Below are 19,100 nucleotides of genomic sequence, written 5' to 3' on the forward strand. Positions count from 1 at the left end.
TAACTTGTGTTCCAGTTTCTCAACCTTTACAATTAGCTTTTGTAGAACTAGGTAAGATTATCCTAAGCCCACAACAGTCCCCACTCAGAATGATCTCCCTAGCTAAGAGACGCTGGCCTTTAGTCCTGACTCACTTGCAATAATGGTAGGTTGTCCCATTGTACACTAGTTTGGATGGTGCTGTGCTGTAGTTTGGTAGAACTGTGCTGCTCTCCATTTGGCCTGCCCTACACTGGGACATACCAGTGCCATTGCCTTCTGTTCAGGATTGCTTCAGCCCGATTCTGCTGTGCCACTGTCACATGTGGGGTAAAGGGCCTGTTACAGTGGGAATGCAATAGATGGGTCTATGCGCATGTCGCTACACGGTGTATGGGCAGCTGCAAGTTGCCAGTCTAGTGGGAGTGAGCCCACACTGAGATTTGAAGCTGTGCCGCAGGTCCTTCCCCTTTTCGGGAGGGGCACACAAGGCAACTGTAGCCTGAGTCAGGCTCTGGCTGGGAGCCCAAGGTATAGCTTGTTGTGCAGTTCCTATGGAGATGGGGGAGTACTGACCCTCATCCAGCGCAGCAATAATTCCAGCTTCCACTGCAGTTCTCCAGCGGCTTTCTCAGAAGGAAAAGCAAGAAGTATCCTCTCCTAGAGGTAAAGCATTCAAATGACTATGAAATCCCTGTTCTGTGGGAAAAGTGGGTTGCTTTGTATTTTAGTTTTAGTATATTAATGTTAATAGAAAGGGCAGGGAGTAATGTCCTGCAGGCCTGACTCATACAGACTGCAGAGCAACAGGTGTAAAGATTTCAAAACTAAATCCAAAATGAACATTCTAGGTTTTTCATAATTGCTAGGTACTATGTGCATGACTGATTGTAACAGAGGCTAGAGATCAGAACTTTAAGAGAGTAAGAAGGTTACATTCCTCTGCCAGAGGAATTGAGGTATTTTTTTAAAATGAAAACTGGTGCAGATATGAAAATGCAAATGTAATTTGCAGGCAAGCAGCATGGCGGGACAAGACATTTCAGCATAGCTTTTATAGCACAATTTAAAATGGGGACAAAGCGCCATCTCATCAGTGGCTATTCAGTAAAGACCGGACACGGATTCCATAAAGGGAGAGGGGATGGGGAACATAAACAGACCTAGCATTAGATACAGCAGTACTAGGTCCATAAACTAGAGGAAATCTGGTATCCTCACCACAGTAGGTCCCCTTGTTATCAGAGAGGGACCAAGCATTGAATGGGTATGGAGAATAAACTACTCACACACAGAAATGGCAGCTTTCTAGCTTATGGTTGAGATACAATGGTGGGCAGAGGTGGGGGGGAAGTATGCAGCACCACAACCCAACCTGTACCTAATAAATACAAGGTAAATATTTATTTTGAAAATAAAATTCATTGGTCTCCAGGATTACAGTTCTTGCAGTTTTCATGAGTCCAACGTTAATTTAAAGGTAGTAAAAGGGAATGGTGACAAAAGAATTGTACATAAGTAGACTACTCAATTTATAAATTTGGCCCAACAATAGGGCAGCTACCCCTCTCTATACAAAAAAACCCATGGAATTTGTAATGACTAGAAGAAGGCACCCACACAAGAATAGGAGCTATAAGAATCACACCAGAACATTGGGTAAACCACAAGGAGGACAAGACACTTGTTATGGGTTTTAATCAGGCCGCAACTTTATGGTATAGATGTCTGGGACTACACGGCAGATAAAGTGTACAGTGCAGGCAAATCCATGCTTATTCAAATCAATTCTCCGGGGCTTCCACCAGCCCCCCTTTGTTTAATCCATGCTTATTCAAATCAATTTTCCGGGGCTTCCACCAGCCCCCCTCTTTGTTTCCATCCAGGTTCCCCAGGTTCCATCCATGGCTTGGACCTTAACATTCACCAGCCTCATAAGAGGGTTAAGGAGGGCTATGAGAACGGGAAGGTGAGAAGGGGTGGTGTTGGCTCCCTGCCATACCAATCATAGGTGTCCCTCAACCCCCTCTCCCATTCTGTTCCTTTATCCAGTACCTCCTTTTAAGTAACTTACTTAAGGCCATCTATCTGGTCACTGAACATCAGCCCAATATTACAAAATAAGTTGCGACATATGGCCTACCACCTTTTCTATTCACCAGAAAAGATCCTCCTTCATACCTGCTATGAGGAAGGTGAAAAAAACCACATTCCACCAAAGCCAAATCTGGTGGTGCAGGAAAAATTCCTTCCCAGCCCCCCTTTAAAAGGGGGAACTAGCATAATACCCACAGCAGGTCCTAATCCAGCCTGCCATTCGCCTCCACTAGGGGAGGGAGGGTAGGTGCTGGCTTCCTCGCTGCTTGGACATAGAGACTTGCTCCATCCAGGTTTCGTACCTTTATGCACATTCCTGGTTGGGGTGGGGTGGGGGGGGAGTCATTGCTGCAAGCTGACCACCGAGCACCTTTTACAGCAGTTTCTGACCTTTTTCCTCTCCCCCTGCCAACCACAAAGCGGAGCTGCCCTTCTTTGGGTAAGCCCAGACAAATTCTGCCCCCCTTTAGTTGTGGTGTAGTCATTGGTTCATACGACAGAGGGCAGATTGCCACCTGTTGAGGCAACAGAACTTCCTTTGGTAGCCTGGGAAGTCTCCCATCTAGGTTCTTACTGACCAGTCCCAATGTCAGTTATGCGATCTGATGAAATCACAGCTCAAGCATTGGGCCTGCTTATGTACATACTGAGGATGGCCTTTACCCAGCTGCCTCATCTAAACATAGGTAAGATTGCAAGATATAAGATTGACAGCAAGGTATTTTTAAGACACGAACTATATATAAAATGGGCCTGGAATCAGGCTTCTGGATCTAAATACCCCACTGAGCATAGGGGGAGTTGGGAGTGGGTTTCAGATCTGAATCCAAGTTTGAATTTTACAGTTTGCATCCATCTCTACTAAGAATTAATTAGATCACTTCACATACCTCTTTAATTCACTGAATTTCTAGGTGGCTCTAACACAGCTGGTGTAACCAAGTATCGTTGCTGCAATGATGACCACAGCTTATTTAACACCAAGTCCTCACACTGTTAAACAATGGCAACTAGAGAGTTTAGGACTCCTTGGAGAAAACACAGTGAAGTCCAGCAAAGTGTCTTCCAGTAAAATCCAGACCACTGGGAGCTTGAACACAAGGTTCAGCACTTGGACACCTATCGCAAACAAATCATTCAACAAGCAGGTAAGTTACAGTCTGGTAGAATTCAGAGTAGCAGACGTGTTAGTCTGTATTCGCAAAAAGAAAAGGAGTACTTGTGGCACCTTAGAGACTAACCAAGTTTCATAGGCTCAACTATCATGAAATGCACTGGTGCACATTGCCACATATCTTGAAACACCTCCAATCTGCACTTGCACAAGCAATGACAAGGAAACATCTCATAAAATATGCACTGATGCATGTTCATGTAAATTAGATCAGAAACCAACCTCACATTTTAAAAATATTACATCAACATCTCCTTGTCTTTTAACTGCTGAATCTTCATTTTCTTTGGTCATTTAACAGAAATGGGGCAGGGACTGTCTGTTATATCTCTGTACTGTTACTGACACAGCGGGGCCGTGGCTTCTAGGAGCTACTACAATACAAATAACTACTAAAAATAAAACGACAATAAACTGCTTCCTCGAGGCAAAGTATTTACTGCCATGATGTCTGACAGGAATTACGCCTGTGAGGACCAAGGACTATTCATAGCAATAAGCACTGTGGCCATTAGCAAGCACATGATTGGCTCTATAACAATATTCAGGTACAATGGCATTACACATCTTTAATTTTTTTTAAATTACAGATTTATACATTGTTTCAATGTTTTTTTAACAAATTTTCTTTTTCCTTTAATCAAATCTGATGCTGCTCTTAACTAAATGGGACTATATTCCCCAAAGGCCTCATCCAACAGGCATTGCTGTGGCCTGGCACTAGGCTGATATACTCAAAAATTGCTCATTTTACCTGCAGAGGAAAGTGTAAAAGAATAAAAGACCTTGCTGAGTAGCAATTGGAGTAGATAGAGTGAGGGGAAGTGGACTCTATCCTCTTAGAACAGCGTAGTTTGATCTCCCTCTTGTACAGGGGTTTTGAACTAAGGGAGAGAGTCATTCCCACAGAACCCAAGGCCAAGGAGAAGGAAAATTCCCTCTGTTTCGTCTTAATGGTCCTTCTGATCTGTCCGTAATGATGTTAAGGATGGTGATTGTCAAGGCCACAATTTTCCTAACTGCTGCTGCTGCTTCAGGCTGCAGGCGTAGCAGAAGTCGCTGCTGGCTGTTGCTGCCGGCAGGGACTGCTAATTGCGCTGCTAAGAAAGCCATTGCCGTGGTGACCTTTAGAGTGCTGCTGCTGCTGTTTTTCCAGGTGGCCACTTTTCTGTTCTTTTTCTCAGGTAGCTTCTGTTCTTCCACAAAGCCTCAACCCCACTACACTCAGCCTGCTCGCTGTGGGCCTTATATGCTGGTTTCTCTCTCAAGGTCTGATCATTAACATTATTTATGAGCCTGGCTCAGCCAATCAGCTTCCAGATATTAGCATAATTGCTATTTTTTTTCTAGCTCCTCCCCATTATGTCATACTTATTTTTAGACAGCTAAGCTCCTCCCTCTGATACCATCAGGTAAAGCTCCTCCTCTTGAGGTCTTGGGAGAAATGCTGTGTCATTCCCTATTAGTTGCTGGAACCATACCCTGACCCGGTGTCTTTCATAGAGGAATATTGCGTCTGCCATTTTGGATTTCTAACTTTAAATGATCACAAATTACTATTTATCTAAAGCCTTAATCTTAAAACTAACTACTGTTTTATGCAAGCCAAAGTGTCATGATGCTATTGCCACCTTAATTATATCTATGGGGAAGAGGTGAAATTTTTACAATATTTAAACCCCTTTTTCAGTTTTTCTCTGCTCATCTCTGTCAAAGTGCTGCAAGGTTTTTCAAAACAGCTAAAAGCAAAATCTCTTGTTACAGTGTCTGTGCAGGACATGACTGTGGTGCAAGCTGGTATGCTGTAGATTCATACTGTGGCTTGCCTTGCCGTGACTTGTCATATAGACAAGCCTCCAATTCATAGGTACATGAACTATGGGTCTGGGGGGGGGGGGCGCTGCAGCACCCCCTGGCTTGAAGTGTTTTCCATCATATACAGGGTTACAGTTTGGTTCAGTGGCTGTCAGCACCCCTGTCCAGTTTAATTTCTATCTACTAGGGTCACACTGCCTCCCTAAGCATCATTATACATGCATCAGACTTGTACAGGGCTGCATAACATACTGAATGAGATACGGAAATACTCTGTTTCCTTGCAGCTCTTTCAGGAAAGAGTTAGTCTCATAAGCCATTGGTTTGATCTGTGGACAGACAAGCAGCGCAAACAATTCCTCCACACAATGTTGATGAGATGCAGTAAATCACAACTGAAGTAAGTTTGATACAAGGACTAGCTTAGTGTTGTCTTTCCAAACAAGCAGGTATGTATGAATATGGATGTTACATAAAACACACAGCAAACCAATTCTGTAATGAGATTTGCCCAGGGGGATCCCTGTAACCTTGTGGTATCCAGGTGAAGTCATTGAGGGTTTAACACTCGTGCAGGTGTCACCCAGATGGATCTGATTGGGACCTGAAATTGTACCTATCTTTTTAAAGAGGGCCCTGTCAGTTTGGTTTAAAAAGGACACTGTCAGATTCATAAGACCTAAAAATTAACATTGTACCAAAACTGAGAGAAAGCGTGTAGATATTTGTCTAGTGCAGGCCTGAGGCTCCAGATTCTCCATCTTTTCCCCTTTTCATTGCATCAGTAGGGAAATAAGAAAAAAAATCTCTATCGCCTTTCCATCTAGTATTATATATTATCGGGTGAGCACTGTCCGTGTGATCAATGCTGTGCAGAACATGGAGCAGACAAGGTTCCTTTTCCATAGAGCTCACAATGAATGTTGCAGTTTATAGGTGGGTGGGCAGACTGCTTTGCTTTGCTTGTGCAGAGACTCACTGGAGTCAGTGTGGTTCCATGTGGGCACAACAGCCTGCTCCATGTTATATTGCATAATCAGATCCCAAAGATTCAGCTTTGCAAGGTACTGAACACAAAGAGTTCCCACTGGCTCCTAATGGGAGCAGAGGGAGCTCTGTACCTCACAGGACCAGGTTTTAGTCAGCTCTTATAAACAAAGGGCCTAATCATGATATCCTTTATACACTGACTTCTATTGGTCTGTGTGTGGGTAAGGGTTTACAGAGTTGTTTCCTGGCCACTTGTGATTATTAAAAATGAGAGAGATCTTTCACTCTTTCCCTGGACGTCTTGATCCTTTCCCATCCAAACATCTGGATTGATTTGTGTGTTTGTGACCCATTGGATCACAGAAGCCCCCTTGGGACTGCCACCTGATGTACCCAGGTTACTTCTGCCCCTGCTTTCCTGCCCTGTCAGCTTAGGACTTCAGTGCCCTGCCTGGTTTGAACCAGACCCGCTAGCCTGCTGCAAACCCAGACCCAGGTCTGAACCATGTCCCCTAACAGCTGTAGGTTTAACTGAAAGCAGCTTACAGAAGTGTACCTTTCTTTAACACTCAGATGCCCCGCTCCCAATGGGGTCCAAACCTGAAATAAATCCATTTTACCCTGTATAAAGCGTATACAGGGTAAACTCAAATTGTTTGCCCTCTATAACAATGACAGAGAGATATGCACAGCTGTTTGTTCCCTCCCCCCAGGTATTAATACATACTCTGGGTTAATTAATAAATAAAAAGTGATTTTATTAAATACAGAAAGTAGGATTTAAATGGTTCCAAGTAGTAACAGACAGAACAAAGTAAATTACCAAGCAAAATAAAATAAAACACGCAAATCTAAGCCTAATACAGTAATAAAACTGAATACAGATAAAATCTCACTCTCCGAGATGTTTCAATATGTTTCTTTCACAGACTGGATGCCTTCCTAGTCTGGGCACAGTCCTTTCCCCTGGTACAGCCCTTGTTCCAGCTCAGGTGGTAGCTAGGGGATTTCTCAGGATGGCTGCCTCCGTTTGTTCTCTTCCACCCACTTATATATCTTTTGCATAAGGCGGGAATCCTTTGTCCCTCTCTGGGTTCCCACCGCCTCCTTCTCAAAGGAAAAGTACCAGCTTAAAGATGGAGTCCAGTTCAGCTGACATGATCACATGTCACTGTAAGACTTCATTATTCACTTGCCAGCACACACGTATACAGGAAGACTTACAAGTAAAACAGAGCCATCTACAGACAATTGTCCTGGTTAATGGAAGCCATCAAGATTCCAAACCACCATTAATGGCCCACACTTTGCATAATTACAGTAGGCCCTCAGAGTTATATTTTATATTTCTAGTTTGATACAAGAGTGATACATTTATACAAATAGGATGATCACACTCAGTAGATTATAAGCTTTGTAATGATACCTTACAAGAGACCTTTTGCAAGAAGCATATTCTAATTACATTATATTCACACTCATTAGCATATTTTTATAAAATCATATAGAATGTGTCAGTGTTCTTCACATAGATAATTTGCCTATTATCCAGGACCTAATAGTTTCTTTATTGACAAGAGTCATCTCTCAAACTCCTGACCTACTAGATTACTAATAATAGAAAATGGCTACTACAAATACAAAGGTTCAACTCTTTCCAGTCTTCTGGAGAGCAATAAAACCAATCTAGTGATATAAGGGCCAGTGATATAAACATAAGTGGTTCTGATGAAATGACCACACTCTTGGCATAGTTTTGTTTGGTTTGCAAGACATACAGTTCACTAGTTACAACAATGCAATGCTCCTCTTTACATAAAAGTCTAGATTTGCCCTCAAAATGTTGCATTATGTCACTGAGTTGCGATGCTATCAGTAGAGAAATGGTCAAGTAATTGACTTAAATACATCTTTAATCCCTTCCCAGTGGGTCCCAAAGCACTTTGCAAATTATGCCGTCATAGGAATCACTTCACTCCTGACAATATTCTTCAAAGAGATCTCAGGTTTTCTGAAAGGGAAGACCAACTGGGTGACAGAATAGAATCTCAACAGGATTTTAACTATGGTGAATATCTGTCTCTTCACAGGTTTACCCAAAACTGGTTTGCAGAGAGGATTCCAGTGACCAAAGTGGATTTCACCAAAGTGCTGCCACGTTTCATATCTCTGTACATCTTCTCCTTTCTCAGCCCCAGGGAGTTGTGTGCAGCTGCCCAAGTCAACTGGCACTGGAAGTTTATAACTGAACAGGTGTGTTCATTGTAGGCCTGGTCCCACTCCCATGGCAATCAAGAAGAATTTTCTTATTGATGTTGATAGGAATAGGACCGGTAACTGGACATTTACAGCACTTTTAAGGCGCACTGCATACATGAAATGGGAAATCTGGAACAGCATGTTGTAAATAGCATAATTTGCAAAGCAATTTCGTATCTTGTACAGCACTCAGATAAATGCTCAACCTTCTGAAGCATTCCATGTATCTGTCTAGCACACTTAATAATAATTGGAAAGATCTTCTGTACCAGAATTTTCAACTCTTTCACGCACTTGACAAAATAATCTTTTAAACTTTGCTTTATTTAATTCACTATAACAGATTAAATTGTTGGAACCAGCTTCATCCAACCCTAGCAAGAACATCTCAATCTCTAAGAGTATATTACACATAAAGGCATTTATATTTTCTCTTGTCAGAAGCTAATTCTCATTCTACATTTCATTCTGCTGCTTTGCTTCTATACTTAACCCTGCTTTGGCGTTGGTCTTTAAATACACACATCAAGCAACAGAACAAAATACATAATTTAGAGCTATGTAGTTAGCTGGATATCCTAAAACTCCGTAATTTATAGAGATTGCTGTGGACCATATGGATACTGATAATACCAGGGCTTAGCATTTTGGAATATCCACAATGCTACTGTTTGTTATGGTCTGTCTAAATGCATAGTGTATAGCAATGCTATTTATAGAAATTAAAATAAAATAAATATTGATCTTCAGAAGCTGCTCACAGTGGTATAACAATTAGCCTACTCTTTCTCTACTCCAGTCCTCTTAGGCCAAATATGACAATCAAAGGAACACAAAAACGCCTTTATTTGCAGGTTTCAGAGTAACAGCCGTGTTAGTCTGTATTCGCAAAAAGAAAAGGAGTACTTGTGGCACCTTAGAGACTAACCAATTTATTTGAGCATAAGCTTTCGTGAGCTACAGCTCACTTCATCGGATGCATGCTGTGGAAACTGCAGAAGACTTTATATACACAGAGACCATGAAACAATACCTCCTCCCACCCCACTCTCCTGCTGGTAATAGCTTATCTAAAGTGATCACTCTCCTTACAATGCATATGATAATCAAGTTGGGCCATTTCCAGCACAAATCCAGGTTTTCTCACCCTCCGGCTCCCCCCACACAAACTCATTCTCCTGCTGGTAATAGCCCATCCAAAGTGACAACTCTCTACACAATGTGCATGATAATCAAGGTGGGCCATTTCCTGCACAAATCCAGGTTCTCTCACCCCCTCACCCCCCTCCAAAAAACACACACACAAACTCACTCTCCTGCTGGTAATAGCTTATCCAAAGTGACCACTCTCCTTACAATGTGTATGTAAATCAAGGTGTTACGTGAATTGAAAAATACCTCTGATAGTGTGGCTGATGTTATTAGGCCCTGTGATGGTGTCCTCTGAATAGATATGTGGGCACAGTTGGCAACGGGCTTTGTTGCAAGGATAGGTTCCTGGGTTAGTGGTTCTGTTGTGTGGTATGTGGTTGTTGGTGAGTATTTGCTTCAGGTTGGGGGGCTGTCTGTAGGCAAGGACTGGCCTGTCTCCCAAGATTTGTGAGAGTGTTGGGTCATCCTTCAGGATAGGTTGTAGATCCTTAATAATGCGTTGGAGGGGTTTTAGTTGGGGGCTGAAGGTGACGGCTAGTGGCGTTCTGTTATTTTCTTTGTTAGGCCTGTCCTGTAGTAGGTGATCTTCCTGATAACACCATCCTGGCCACTATGGATGTAGAAGCCCTCTACACCAACATTCCACACAAAGATGGACTACAAGCCGTCAAGAACACTATCCCCGATAATGTCGTGGCTGAACTTTGTGACTTTGTCCTTACCCATAACTATTTTACATTTGGGGCCAATGTATACCTTCAGATCAGCGGCACTGCTATGGGTACCCGCATGGCCCCACAGTATGCCAACATTTTTATGGCTGATTTAGAACAACGCTTCCTCAGCTCTCGTCCCCTAACGCCCCTACTCTACTTGCGCTATATTGATGACATCTTCGTCATCTGGACCCATGGAAAAGAAGCCCTTGAGGAATTCCACCATGATTTCAACAATTTCCATCCCACCATCAACCTCAGCCTGGTCCAGTCCACACAAGAGATCCACTTCCTGGACACTACAATAATAATAATAATAATTAATAATAATCGTGCTAATAAACGATGGTCACATAAACACCGCCCTATACCGGAAACCTACTGACCGCTATTCCTACCTACATGCCTCCAGCTTTCACCCTGACCACACCACATGAGCCATCGTCTACAGCCAAGCTCTGCGATACAACCGCATTTGCTCCAACCCCTCAGACAGAGACAAACACCTATAAGATCTCTATCAAGCATTCTTACAACTACAATACCCACCTGCAGAAGTGAAGAAATAGACTGATAGAGCCAGAAGAGTACCCAGAAGTCACCTACTACAGGACAGGCCTAACAAAGAAAATAACAGAACGCCACTAGCCGTCACCTTCAGCCCCCAACTAAAACCCCTCCAACGCATTATTAAGGATCTACAACCTATCCTGAAGGATGACCCAACACTCTCACAAATCTTGGGAGACAGGCCAGTCCTTGCCTACAGACAGCCCCCCAACCTGAAGCAAATACTCACCAACAACCACATACCACACAACAGAACCACTAACCCAGGAACCTATCCTTGCAACAAAGCCCGTTGCCAACTGTGCCCACATATCTATTCAGGGGACACCATCACAGGGCCTAATAACATCAGCCACACTATCAGAGGCTCATTCACCTGCACATCCACCAATGTGATATATGCCATCATGTGCCAGCAATGCCCCTCTGCCATGTACATTGGTCAAACTGGACAGTCTCTACGTAAAAGAATAAATGGACACAAATCAGATGTCAAGAATTATAACATTCATAAACCAGTCGGAGAACACTTCAATCTCTCTGGTCACGCAATTACAGACATGAAGGTTGCTATCTTAAAACAAAAAAACTTCAAATCCAGACTCCAGCAAGAAACTGCTGAATTGGAATTCATTTGCAAATTGGATACTATTAATTTAGGCTTAAATAGAGACTGGGAGTGGCTAAGTCATTATGCAAGGTAGCCTATTTCCCCTTGTTTTTTCCTACCCCTCCCCCCCCCCGCCCCCCACGTCCTGGTTAAACTTGGATTTATGCTGGAAATGGCCCACCTTGATTATCATGCACATTGTAGGGAGAGTGGTCACTTTGGATAAGCTATTACCAGCAGGAGAGTGAGTTTGTGTGTGTGTGGGGTTTTTTTTTTGGGGGGGGGGGTGAGAAAACCTGGATTTGTGCTGGAAATGGCCCACCTTGATTTTCATACACATTGTAAGGAGAGTGATCACTTTAGATAAGCTATTACCAGCAGGAGAGTGGGGTGGGAGGAGGTATTGTTTCATGGTCTCTGTGTAGATAATGTCTTCTGCAGTTTCCACAGTATGCATCCGATGAAGTGAGCTGTAGCTCACGAAAGCTTATGCTCAAATAAATTGGTTAGTCTCTAAGGTGCCACAAGTACTCCTTTTCCTTTATTTGCAGATTTCCAGATAACGAAGAATTTTAAAATGAAACATCCCTCCGCTATCCCTTTAAAAAAAACAGAAGAAAAGCAAATGCACCTCTCCCACTTGAATTCATTGACATTGTCTGATTATTCATCCTCAGGAACAGTGCCAGCCTCTTCACATAAGAAAAAGTTGCAACAAGTTGAGACAGCGGGATCGTGTATTTTTATTTGTTTCTGTAAAAGCACTAGGCACTTCATAAAAAAAAAGAAATCTCTCGAACATATTTATGGCGCTGGCATGTTTGATTTGTACTCAGATACTACGGTGATCAGTGGCAGTATGAAGCCCCAAGATTAAATAGAAAGCTTTTTGTCCTCACTCACGTCTTATTGTCTCTCTCTTACCTCCTTCTTGTCTTAAGGACTGTTTGTGGGTGCCAAAGTGTGTTAAGTTCGGATGGTTCCTGCCCTACACTCCAGCAGACTGCGAATATAGCGCGTGGAAGCGACATTATATTGCCTGTGCCACCAGCTTGGATTACTTCACCCCAAGAGAGGCCACTGAAATCTATGGGACCCTCAATGAAGCAAAAGCTGAACATGAGGAGCAGGAAGAAAGGCTAAGAGAAAAATGGCTACGGAAAATGATTCGAGGGAGATTAGCGTTACACAAGAGTCAGTGGTATTAAAATAACGACCTCTTTCTTGTGAGATTAACGTTAAAATAACAAACACTGTCTTCTGAAAGTGATAAAGCAGCCTAAAGTATTCAAGCAGTCAAAGACCTTTTCTTTAGGAAAACTTAGCTTCGCAGATTTTTTTTAAATTAATTTTTAATATCAAAAGAGTAAGAGCTGAAAATGGTAAATATAACAATAGATTTTGTTTCTTCCATGTGGTTGTTTAGACATATTTGATATGCCTGTAGGAAAGGGATAAAAATATTCAGGCTTAATAGTGTCCAGTGGGGTTTCTAGTACATCTCAACTGTGGAAATAATAGAAACCTTAAACTGTCAGTGTGTGGTTGCTGACTTAATTTCTTTCCAGTCTGGCACAAATTGCTTTCCAATTTATGAAAACGAAGATTTGAAAGGAAAAGACCCAATACCAGGATGTCCTGTAGAAATTTTAATTATATCTACAAATACAGCCAATGCATTAAAGGAATCCTTGGTCAAGTTTAGGTCAAAATGTAGGTTTTGTATAAAATTATTTAAATAAAACCTAAGACTAAAAGAAATATTTCCATGGAATTCTAGGATATATCAGACTTTTATTAAACAGTGCTCAGCATATTGAGATTTATGTCTACAAGTCTAATAATCTGTGTATTTTATATTAGATATAGATTGTGATATTTTGTTTGGGCAACATGGTTCTCCCCCCTTCATTAATATTCGTTTGAAAGGATGTCACTATTCAGATAGTTTTCATGGAGAGCACACCTTCAGTGATGTCAAATCCCCAAGTTCTCTCTCAAGTCTCATATTTGGCATTGTTCCTAAACTGCAGCACCTGGAGTCATGTGATTATGTGAGAATCTCAGTTTTCCTTTTTTAAACAGTAGGCTTCTAGTCTTTCCGGTTAGAGAGAAAAACTTGAAAATATGAATCCCAAGTCCTCAAAAATCAGAAGGCAAATGAAAACAGTCCCCATGGTTTTAATCTCATGGCTGTTAAAACATTCTTATGATTTTTTTAAACTAAACTCATTATTTTTTGAACTATTCAGGTTGTCAACACTACTTTCATTTCAGGTATTAATATAAGACAACTTCATTTTAGTAGAATGACCAATTCCTAGCCAAAAATGAGGAGGACTTTTCAGGCAGGATGTTCAGTTTAGATAAAAATCTAAAGACTGCCCTGTAAAACTAACATGCTAATTTTCATATGGATTATTTCCCTAGTTACTGCATTGTTTCTCCTGTTAGTGTGTACTTACCCAGCAGTGGAAATGCATGGGATTGAACAGCAGTGTCTGGTGATGTTTATTTTTCAGAGGAGTTATTCAAAGCTCGACCGCCTTGGATGAGTGGTACTTGGAGCTCGAGATTTTTAAAATCGCGATTCCTGCCAAGTCAGGCCCAGACGATCCAGGACCGAGCTAGACTACAGGCAGCTTTGCAACTAATTAGGGTAATTTCCCCCAAAATCTACTTGCATTTTATCCTTTGCAAATTGTTCTTTTTTTGTGCAAGCATTAAGTGCTGAATCCTGAGATTGGTTGGCGGTGCTAACACATAGATCCTGTTTAAATCAGAACTACTTGAAATACATTCCACTTAATTAAAAACAATTAAAACTCTTAATTGATTTATGCTTCATGTAATCCCACTGAAGTCAGCACAGACTATGGTTCACGGTTTATTGTGGACCTCATTCTGCCACCCTTAGTCATGCTGAGAAGTGCCCTACTCACTGCTTACTGCCTTTTGACCTCCAACGAGAACTTTGTGGCGTAAGATACTGTGTACCATGAGTAAGGTTGGGACAGCATGACCTTAAGTAATATGTGTATAATGTTTTTGTCTGAAATATGTATGATAAAGCATAGAGATCCTGTTATACTTGTATAATTATTAGTTCAGAATGGTGCACAGTGACAATACATGACAGGCTTTGTTATAGTAAATACTGGCAGGTGTAAGTGGCTGATCAACTAGGAGACTGATGTGAGGGAGCCACTCCTGCAAAGACTTAGGCTCATGAGCAACTGAGGGTACGTCTACACTACAAAAAAACCCAACCCCATGGTACAAGTCTTAGAGCACAAGTCACCGGACTCAGGCTCACAGGACTTTTGCTACGAGGCTAAAAAAAGCAGTGTAGAAGTTCCTGCTAAGGCTGGATCCCAGCCTCGGAGACCCTCCCCCTCCCTGGGACTCAGAGCCTAGGCTTCAGCCTTAGCAGGAACTTCTACACTGCTATTTTCAGCCCTCTAGTGCAAGCCCTGTGAGCCCAAGTCAGTTACTCATATCTTTGTCTTTGGAGGATTGGTTTTTGTGTCTACTGTGTGTCTCATATCTCATAAATAAGATTGATTGGGTGTCAGTAAAGTCTGAAAAGTCATGGCACAGAATATTTTACTTCCCAGTAAGCTTATTTTCTACTGGAAAAAGCATTTATAGCCATCAGTTATTTTAAAATGCATTAAGACTTCAAAACACACACAAAAAACACATCAAAAAGGGCTGTTAAAATGGAAGGAAGAGACTTGTAAAACAATTATTTAAAAAAAATTAGAGTCCCCTAAAGGTCATGATCTTTGCCATGGAAATCAGAAGTGACAAACGTGCAGACTTATTCTTAATACAGTTAATTTCATGCTTGACTAAACTGTACTCTGATTACAGCTAGATTCAGTCTGTAATCCAATTTGTAAAGCAGTTGAGTACAATTAACATTTCTTTGTGCCTTGAAATATACATGCTAAGGTTCAAAGTGAAGCATTGGCAGAAAGTAAAAGTGTTTAGATGTAGCTGGTATGTGAGCCCAAGAAATATGCTACTGGACAATCTTCTTCTCACCCTCCACTATAAATACTGATGAACCCCCTCATCCTTGTGAAGCTCTGTATAGGATTAGTGCCTTAGTTTGTATCCATATTACTCAATTTACAAGATTGTGTCTGAGTCACTGTTAGTTGTAGTCAAGTATTGTTCTTCTGAGGAACTCAGTTAAATACATCTTACTTTGTGTCTGTCAATAATAATGTACTATCATTGGTAAAATAAGTTTAAGGTATTTTTTACTGGTAAACGCAAGACAGCATTTCTTAACAGCTGCATTATGTAATCACTGAACCATATGTTATTACACTGCATCTTACATATTTCTCTCAGCATTTTTGTTTAAATGCTTTCAGGAAAAGAGTGCTCTTTCGAATCATACTCTTTCAATGCTGCTTTCTGAAGAAATGAAACCTGTAGCAAACTTTAATCTAGCAGCAGAGAAACAGCTTGTTTTGGCCTCCCTAAAAACTTTGCCCAAGAGGTAAGCAGGACTCAAGATTTTCAAAATGCTGGCCATAATCCCCAAACCACACAGAAAATGGTACCCAAAATGCAGTGATTAATAAGGGTGACAGAATACATTGTAGGAAACAGCACACAAAACTGCAGATGTTTGTGGTCACGTCAGGTGGCTTTTAACACACGAACACCTTGATGGAGCTCAACTTTGTCCATTGGTTCTAAATAATTACCACATAGGTTCCCTCTCAAAGCTGTGCTGCTCTTCCTCCGGGCTGGGAGGAGCAAGTCCACGAACTGGCTTGCAGATGATAGGTCTGGCCCATGCAAAGTCCTCCATTTAACTGACACCACTGGGGCGTAATCCTGGGGAGGGAACTGAAACTTGAGGTTGGGTAAAAACTTGGTGTTCTGTGTGGGGGTGTGACCAGAAATACTAGATTCCCACTCTAGATTCTTGGGCACAGATTGGCCTGAAGCAACCATCCTGGAGCAACCATCAGCTGATCTGGTCTTAAACCACCACCCTGAAGTTCAAAGATATGGAAAACAAGAGAGTAGAGAGGCTTTCCCATGATGCAGCATACCACCCTCAACCCTGTTGCTGGTCCAGCCATAAAATGGGAACCTTGTAGAGCCATTTCATGCTAAGCCTGGATAGTGGACTAATGACAAAACTCTGAAGTCTAGAGTTGTACTTTTCATTGGCTAAATCTACTTAGGGAGAAGATCCTAAAAATTCATTTTCTTTTGTGGATTTACAAAGAACACATTGATTTGTTCTTTATGTGTATTGAGATTGTAAGTTTAAAAATCTTTTCACCACAGAGCAAATGAGGGCACTGAGGAGTATTTTCCCTATCACCAGCACTGCTAAGACATAGTGTAAAAATAAACACAAAAAAGAGTGCAAATGGCTGATCTGTAGGTGTTTGGAACTCAGTGATCTCAATAGGCAGTAGGTGATTAAGGTTAATTGTCTCACAGAAGTGGTGGCATTCAGGAGGCATGGAATAGAATAATAATACAAATTGCTGTAAATGTATTTACAACACACAACACTGCATGTCTATTTAGTGTAACTGAGGTTTAGACAGGTATTTGCATACCCTAATGGTTTATTTCTGCATTAAAGTAAAAAAAGAAAGATAATCTTTAAAGGATATGGTGCCTGAGTTTTTGCTTTTCCTTCTGTAGAAAGAATGTGACTGGAAGAAGATCCTACCCTGTGTTACCTTACAAACACTGTCAGTGTGTCTACCAAAAACACAGCAATTTTGCATATCCACTTGAGCCATATCTGGTTTTGATATCATCCAGGATTCCTGCATATGAGGTATGAATTTCTTCTAAGTCTTCTCTCTTTTTTGAATAGTTAGAGTACAAACGGGGGAAGTACCTGAGACAGCAATCTGTTCATCCTTCCCCTGCAAAGAAAGCGTCCTTCCTGGAGTCTACTATAGCCTCAGTCCTACAAATATTTTGCTTACATGCATAGTCCCATTAAGTGTTTACAGGATTAGGGTCTCAGCAAAAGTGCACCATAAAAAAAAAACAAAGGAAAGCATAAGATTAAAATGTCAGTAAAGTAATACAATGGGTCTAAATCAGTGGTTCTCAATAGGGAGGGTGCAGAGGAATGTTGGGGGTCTTTATGGTGGGACTGGAGCTAGCCCCCACAGGGGGCGGGGAGAGCGCACCACACTTCCAGCCCCACTCCGCCCCCAGATCAGCTCCACCTCCAACCCCATTCAGCCCCAGTTCTGCTCTGCCTCCAGGCCCAGCTCTGCCCTCATTCCCTCTCCGCCCCCAAACCAGCTCTGCCTCTAGCCCCAGCTGCTCCTCATCCGTCCCCCATTCTGCCACTAGCTCTGCCTTCAGTCCAAGCTCTGTGCTGAAGAAACCTTGACTGTTCAGTAGTGGGGGGAGGGGCACAGACAGATTCCATTACTGGTAAGGGGCAGGGGGTGACTGGAAAAGTTTGAGCACCACGGGCCTTAATGAATCTCTAATACAGAAATTCAGAGTTTAATAGGACACTGAATAAAAAATGCTGTCTGTGCACGTGTGTGGGCTGCACAGGTTTTAATACACTGACACTATGTGATTTGAAGTAAAAAAACCCAAATCATATGGTTTAAGTACTAATTTGTGTAAGATGTTCAGTGTTATAGCTAATCAAAGACAAGTCCAGGATGCACACTCCAAAAACAGCCCATCCTGTATATTTAAAAAGTTGAATAAAATCTGAGTTTCAGCAAACCATCAGTGGAAAATAAGTAGGAAGCTAAGCTGACCACCCAAGCAGTGTTTTGTTGTTTCATGGTAAAGATTATGGCCCTGATTCTAAAAATCACAGTGTGTGGACGGACAGCTGTATCTGTAGAGAACACAATTAACTTCATTGGGGGTTCACAAGGCATGCCAGGCTGCTCATGCACAACGAATTGCAGGGGTGGCCTAGCTGATATTTTCCTTTCATAAAGGTTGTTGGAGAGATTATCTCATATCCATTGGCATTATGGGGCCACAGGACAAAGCTGAATAAAGAATTTCTCTATGTAATTAATTACTAATGTGTAAAATAATAATATGTGTTGCATCCTACAAATGAATATTGAATTAAGAATGATATTTTTCTCAGGGAATTACAGGTTGAGAAAAGCAGGATTTATTTATTGAAGATATGAACTGATTTATTTCTGTAGATGGTGCTGGACAGCATCAAACCTGGGGTGATTCCTGTGTTGTATGAACATTGCGGAATGACATTGGAAAGCCTCCTTTTTTACATAGAAAAGGCTCTGGATGGCCGAAAAGCAAAGAGTATAGGGATTTTTAGCGATGGAGACTCCAGAGAGATCAATTTACTTCAAGGTAGGGGCAGAGAAACTAACTGGGAACATGTCAATGCCATATCATGCTTAGGTATTCCAAAAGGGGAAACAGCATGAAAATGAAAAGTTAATCAAACTAGCAAATTGGTCACTGATCCAACTGAAATGTGTTTCTGGCAGGTGGACCTCTGTACCTTCCATTGTAATCAATAGGACTCACCCCAGGAGCAGGGGCTGCCTGGATGTAAAAGCTTGTAGGATCAAGGGTTGGTAATTAGTTAAAAGCCAGAGAAAATATGACAAAAAGATGCCATGGTAGAGCCATCTCTGCTGTCATAAAAAAGGAGATTAGACACATGATGCTAGTCCAAAGTAACTAAAGGACTGACCATGAGGTTAAATAAGGA

At 41.7% G+C, this 19,100-nt stretch overlaps 1 protein-coding gene across 7 annotated transcripts in view; it reads left to right on the forward strand.

Moving 5' to 3' along the window:
* Positions 1-219: 219 nt before the first annotated feature.
* The window catches only part of ECT2L (epithelial cell transforming 2 like), a 52,065-nt gene continuing 33,184 nt past the window's right edge, over positions 220-19,100 (forward strand). For 2 of the 7 annotated variants that reach the window (XM_048844388.2, XM_075126778.1), the window contains exons 1-9: positions 221-645; positions 2,991-3,224; positions 5,353-5,465; positions 8,146-8,308; positions 12,304-12,556; positions 13,885-14,021; positions 15,751-15,878; positions 17,054-17,192; positions 18,565-18,733. In XM_048844388.2, coding sequence (XP_048700345.2) covers positions 3,033-3,224; positions 5,353-5,465; positions 8,146-8,308; positions 12,304-12,556; positions 13,885-14,021; positions 15,751-15,878; positions 17,054-17,192; positions 18,565-18,733 — 1,294 coding nt within the window. In that variant the 5' untranslated portion in view covers positions 221-645; positions 2,991-3,032. Of the gene's footprint in view, positions 646-1,483; positions 1,949-2,990; positions 3,225-5,352; positions 5,466-8,145; positions 8,309-12,303; positions 12,557-13,884; positions 14,022-15,750; positions 15,879-17,053; positions 17,193-18,564; positions 18,734-19,100 lie in introns of those variants that run through there. The other 5 variants (XM_048844390.2, XM_048844389.2, XR_012667679.1 and 2 more) reach the window with 4 other exon arrangements.

Source organism: Caretta caretta, chromosome 3, assembly GCF_965140235.1.
Source record: "Caretta caretta isolate rCarCar2 chromosome 3, rCarCar1.hap1, whole genome shotgun sequence".
In the NCBI taxonomy this organism is placed as follows: Eukaryota; Metazoa; Chordata; order Testudines; family Cheloniidae; genus Caretta; species Caretta caretta.